Below are 5,987 nucleotides of genomic sequence, written 5' to 3'. Positions count from 1 at the left end.
TGTGGCTCACGGGCCTAGCCGCTCCGTGGCATGTGGGATCCTCCCGGACCGGGGCACGAACCCGTGTCCCCTGCATTGGCAGGCGGATTCTTAACCACTGCGCCACCAGGGAAGCCCTGCTTCATAGCTTTTGTGAGGATCCAATGAGTTAAAACATGCAAAGCGTTTAGGACCCTGCTAGCACCTGTAAGCTTGCAATAAATGTGAGCTGTTACCATTCCCTTGGGAGATGTTCATTTGTCAGACATGTAGAGAGCACCTACCATGTGACTGGTTGCAGGGATTCAAAGCTGAATATCAGACCTCAGAGCACATAGCAGATGCTTAGTACATTATTATAGAAATTGATTGCATTTGTTGAATTTAGGGGCCCATAGTGTAGTGGGGAGACAAGTAGGCAAACTCAAAAATTCTCATGCAGCGTGATGAGCAGTCATGAGGGTATGAGTAAAGCTGTGTGTGGGGAGCAGAGAAGAGGGAGCCATAATCTCTGCCGGGTTCTTGCACCACGACGTCTCCTCAGAGGAAGCCTGGGGGTAGTCTGTGGCATGGCCCAGGGGCTCCTGTGATCCTTGGCTTTATTAAATTGGGGATATGTTTACATATAAGCCTCATGATCCTTAGTGAGCCATTCATTACAGCTCCATTTATATCTAAACTTTTCTGAACCAGTTTTATCTTTTCATCATGTTCTGCATCAGAGAATAGTGAGTCCCTAAGTGCCACTCACTGGCTGTATTACAGCCTCAATTGTCTGAAAATTATTTCTTCTAAGCTTTGAGGACTTTGCCTTATTTATTTCTCATGTTCTGGGGACGTCTTTGATCTACAAGTACTTGACTCTTCAGATCTACAGCCTGACCTATAGAGGTGCAGATTAAACAAGCAAGTGGAATTAACTACTGGGGAAAAGTTTTCTTGGAGTTCTGTTTGAGTGAAGTATGGGGACTTGGGGGGGGGGGCCGTTCCCAGTGTGCCTGTTCTCCCCCTGTCCCCCAACCCCATACACTTAGTCTTCTTACTTTCCCCTCTACCCCCTTTCTGCTGTGTGTGTCCAGGGGGAGCAGTGCCATCCAGCCTGGAGGAGAACCTGTGTCGGATCTGCATGGACTCGCCCATCGACTGTGTTCTGCTGGAGTGTGGCCACATGGTCACCTGTACCAAGTGTGGCAAGCGCATGAACGAGTGTCCCATTTGCCGGCAGTACGTGATCCGAGCTGTGCACGTCTTCCGATCCTGAGGGCTTGTACCGGCTTCTTCAGTGCCTTACGCGGGGACATAGCTCGAGGTGTCTGGGCCCACAGTTGGCCAGCTTGCAGAGGGGCAGCCTAACAAGAAAATCTGCAGTGTTCCCAAGACCAGGGCAAGCAAGATGCTGTGTCACCTCTGGGCATGCACAGATCGCACAGCCAAGTCCGTGTTTCAGCGATCTTGGGGTGATGATGGTAATTAATGAAGAGAGGACTTTCTGGAATTTGGACTGTATCTTCCTCCCTTCCTCTGAGAACCTAAACAGTTTCACCCTTCCTCCTGTAGCCCACCCATCCCCCTGAGCTGCGTGCCTCTGTTCCACCCATCGGAAGTCCTGGTGGAAATGGCTCTCTTCTTCCCCAGCACATCTGGATTCATTTCTGGTCCCTCTGGCTTTCTGTGCTTTAACCGACCTTTGCTAAAGTCTCTTGCTACATTACCTAAAATCCATGTGTTTCTTCAGACCAAAAAGATGTTAGCTTCCCAGACCAATAGTGATCCTCCTTAGGACAGAATTTGGCCCAGTAAACTCATTTCTGGCGAGAAATGAAACAAATGCTATTGAAAAAATTTGAAGTCGTTAGAGAGTTGCTTCCTTAAGTGCTGGGATTGGAAGCTATCAGTCTCCTGACCTGACCTTGGCAGTCAACAAAGCATCTGGCTTTCAAACTGCTGGGAAATTCCAGTCTCTGTGCGCGAGATGGTGCATGGATCATCTCTGCTTCTTCTCTTGGGGCCTGACTTTGTGCCATCCTTAATTTTAGTTTATGAGAAAAGGGAAAGCATTGGGTGGAAGCAGTGGCTTTCCGCTTGGCTTTGCCTTCTCCAGCAGACGGCCTAAAACCACTTTCCCCTGAGCATGAGGTCCCTCTTTCCCACGGAGGTTTTAAACGTGGTCTCACTGAAGGCACAGAGACTTAGGCAGAGAGCCTCACGCTTCTCTAGCCAGACTTCTCATGAAGCTCCCCGGAGACTGAGCGTGTAAGACAGAGCACCTAAGAGGTATCAGAAGGTACTGAACGAGGCTGGATTCAGCCCTTGAGCAGACAGCTGGAAGTCTTAGTTCCCCAGGTTGGTGGGGACTCCCTATCCCATTTCCTTTCTCAGCCTGCTGATTTAGGGGCAGGTCAGGAAGGAGCATTCTCTAGGCCCTTTAGGAAGGGCCGTGCAACGAACAGGTGATGTTCTCGAGCCCTCTTAGGGTGTTTTTACCACGGGAAGAGCTTAAGTTTGCCGGAGAGGCTTAGCCAAGCACAAACGGACGTACTGTGTACTATGAGAAGAGCGGTGTGTGCTGCCGTCACCACTGGGCGAGCTATGCAAACCCTTGAACACCCGAAGGCCTTGGCAGTCCCCCCAACCCCATGCAGCCAAGATCTCTCAGACTGGAAGAACCAATCATGACTTTGAAAGCAGTGGGAAACCTCTAAGCGGACCTGTTTATTGGTACAGACATGTTTAATGCTGTCAACCACTCATCTCTTTTGGGGGAGTGAAATAATTTTAAAGTGGTTGTCAGCTGAACACTGGACCACTTACCTTGACGTTATACCAAGTCCTGGGTGATTCGATTCTGGGCTACAGCCTTTGTAGGAACTGGGGGAGTCAAGAAATTTCCCTATAAAGACATCGTCTTTCACCTTTCTGCGAGACAGTAAATACTATAGTTTACAGTGCCTACCAGTTTAACAAAGGATTCAGCTACTCCTCAATTCCACTGTGAAACAGGTCTACATGTATGCAGCTCAGTTACAACCTAGCAGTAACTTCAGGGCAGACGCTGGCTGTCTCCCTACTTAAAACTTGCTTTCTCTGCTGAGGCCTTACCTCTCCCTATCTCCCAACTTCCCTCTTAGACATGAGTTAATAATATCCTGATGGTTGGTTTGTAACCTCAGTCAGAATTAGAACTGATGTCATTTACTCATTTTGGAGAAAGAACTTGCCTTGAAGTCTCCTAACCTCTTTTGGTGAAGGTTTCCATTTAGGAAAAAAAGGTGGCGAACGCCTCCCCCCACTTTTTTGTATCTCCTTTATTCCTACACCAAGTAAAAGTTGGGAATTCTAAGATCCCATTTCAGTTACTAACCTAGGTAGAAAACTTGACTTATATCCTTGAGTATTCTCTCCTGCTTCTCATAGGTCCTTGGTCTTAATTATCATGGAAACATCTAATTCTTCCATTATTCCATGGCTTTTGCTGTGACCGTTCTGAGGTTTCAGTTGAGACTTGTTTTAAAAGACATGGACAGCTGACTGGTTCATAATACATTGGAATAGCTGGATCCAAACTAGTAAGAATAAGCTGTACAGGAATTAGCGCTCAATATAAAATGTATAAATTTGTTGAAATCTTTTGGATGTGAATGTGTTATTTCAAGTGGCTTATATTAAGATTTTCTCAGACTTACTTGGGTGTTAAGAGCAAACCCAAATGTGTATTTTTTGTTACGGAGCTCTGCTTTATAACTTTGTAATAAAGTTTCAATATAGATGCCTGTCTGATCTGGTGTGAGGATACCAGAGGTCTGACAGTTAAGACTGACATGAGTTGACAAACCACAGGCTAATTAATCCCAGGCACACAGGCTTGCTCTTGAGAGACTGCATTATTTTTGGAGATGCTTGGGCCATGTGGCCTTGGTCATGGAAGAGCCTAGAAGAGGATGGGACCTGGGTAGGAAAAAGGACCAACCCTAAGTCCAAATAGGAAAAAGCATCAAGTGAGTTCAGACATGGGACACTGATTTGGTAGAGGCAGACCTTAAAGCTGTGGGTAGAAAGGAATCTGAGGACAGCCAGGGTGCCTAGTTCAGTCTTCAGGCGACCCTGGGAGATGGACAGTAACTTGTGGATACAGCTGTGGTGGCTGGAGTGTGGCTCAGAGGTTGGCCCAGCCTCGAGGGCAGAGTGCCCTGTCTGTGCAGGTCTGTACACCTGCCTGACCGGGTGCCCAGGGGAGGGGACTCCTGAGTAGGCAGCCTCTGGGAGAGCTGGATTAGTGCAGAACTGCCCTGTGACTGAGGAAAGAAGAAATCTTGCCAAGAGGGCACAAAGGCTCGAGGCTGAGCCACAGCACTTTGTCCTCATTGTTCTGAGCAGCTGACCTGTTCAGCACCCTGGATGACCTCTGGTCTGCTGCCAACTAGCAGCAAGTAGACAAAGGCTCAAAAGAGGGCAGGCCTCCAGCACTCTGCTGGGGGGGGGGGGGTCTAAGACGACGTCGTTTACGGTCTGTGGAAATACGTGGATACAAAATCACATCTAATCTCAGCAGCAAAGAAAAACTGTGTCAGAAAGACTGGAAGGAAATAAACACCTTGTACAGTGAACCGAACACAACACACCCAGTGAGGCAGGGAGGGGCTGAGGGGCTGAGCTCATGACTGAGACGCCCCCAGGTGCGAGCGCACCCTGAGTGAGAGACCAGCCAGGCAAAAGGGCAGCGTCTGTGTCCGTTGGCAAAATCCCGAGGGGAGAGCCCTGTTCTGCTGCTCTGTCCAGTTGCTTGGCCTGAGGAGGCTGGAGATGGGGGGTGAAAATTTATGTAGGTCAGTGCTCAGAGGAGCAGCTTTTGTCTCCACAGAGGACAGAATAAAAAGAGCGTCGTCTTCTCAACGGTGAAGCCAGACTGAATGGTGCCTATTCAGAAACACCAAACGTCCTGGCCTAGAGGAGTCGGGGCACCTCCCCCTCCTGCCCTTCCTCCCGACACATTTCCAGCAGCAGCTGGAAACCCCGGTCAATCAGGTTGAAGTTGGCCTCCCAGCAGAGTATGACCTTAGCTGAGCACGCTGAGGGCCGGGGCAAGGCGGTGGCCCATACTCAGACTCACACGCGGGTATGCTCCAGAGACTGAGTCACATTAAGCTCGCTCCCGGGGCGGGACAAACAAGCCTGCCAATCTGTTGATAAGAAGAAACAGAATGGACCCTCAAGGCAGCAGCACTAGTTGGAAGTCGGTTCAAAGCCAGACGGTGACATGATGAGCCTGCACTCAGACCAGAGTGGGCTGTGCCGCACAGGGGCGACGCCGTGGAGGTGGTCTGACGGGGTCCTGAAGTCAGAGGCCAGGCCCCGGTCTCCTGGGCAGGGTCTGGACATGCACACCAGTGCCGATCTTCCCAACTCCACATCACTACGTGCCGGGCTCTGTGCCAAGTGCTTTACCTAAGGCCTCCTGAGGTCACTTGCTCTTCACAGCAACCCTGTGATTTAGGTGCAGTTCCTGTCCCCATTCCTGGAGAGTTAGGGCTAAGTTTCAGGGCTTGATTCAAACTCTGTCTACACCTGCACTGCCCAAGGGGGTAGTCACTAGCACTAGCCTCACGTTGACTACTTGAACAAAAATGAAAAGTTCACTTCCTCAGTTTTGTTTGTTAGCACATTTCACATGCTCAGACTATGGCTGGTTCATGTCGGCCAGTGGAGATTTACAGGGTGCTTCCAATGCCATAAAAAGTTCTACTGAACTGCACTCGTCCATGCTAGATTGTTTTCCTTTTATTCAAATAAATCAGCCGGTGCAGGAGCCATTCTTTGTAAGCAGGCTGTGTAGATTTGTCCTCAGGTGGGTTTTTAAAGAGCAGTCTTGTTTCCAGATTTGGGGGAGGCAGATCCTCCTGGAGCCCTTTATCCCCCCGAAGGAGAAGCCCAAACAACCTCCCTTTCCTTCCTACCTGATCATGGTTCCCTCCCTTCACACCGGGACCCACACGCTGTAACAGGAGAGCACA

At 49.5% G+C, this 5,987-nt stretch overlaps 1 protein-coding gene across 5 annotated transcripts in view; it reads left to right on the top strand.

Annotated features, from left to right (window-relative positions):
• The window catches only part of RFFL (ring finger and FYVE like domain containing E3 ubiquitin protein ligase), a 67,624-nt gene extending 66,111 nt beyond the window's left edge, over positions 1 to 1,513 (top strand). For 2 of the 5 annotated variants that reach the window (XR_008619227.1, XR_003683108.2), the window contains exon 8: positions 834 to 1,047. Coding sequence is in view for 1 of the 5 variants with exons in the window: in XM_024127544.3 (XP_023983312.1) it covers positions 1,059 to 1,240 (182 nt within the window). In the remaining 4 variants the exon portion in view is untranslated. The other 3 variants (XR_003683100.2, XR_003683101.2, XM_024127544.3) reach the window with 3 other exon arrangements.
• The last annotated feature ends 4,474 nt before the right edge of the window (positions 1,514 to 5,987 follow it).

This window comes from Physeter macrocephalus, chromosome 14 (genome assembly GCF_002837175.3).
Source record: "Physeter macrocephalus isolate SW-GA chromosome 14, ASM283717v5, whole genome shotgun sequence".
Lineage (NCBI taxonomy): Eukaryota > Metazoa > Chordata > Mammalia > Artiodactyla > Physeteridae > Physeter > Physeter macrocephalus.
Note: the sequence above shows the minus strand (reverse complement) of the source record. Positions and strands in the feature narration are given on the sequence as shown.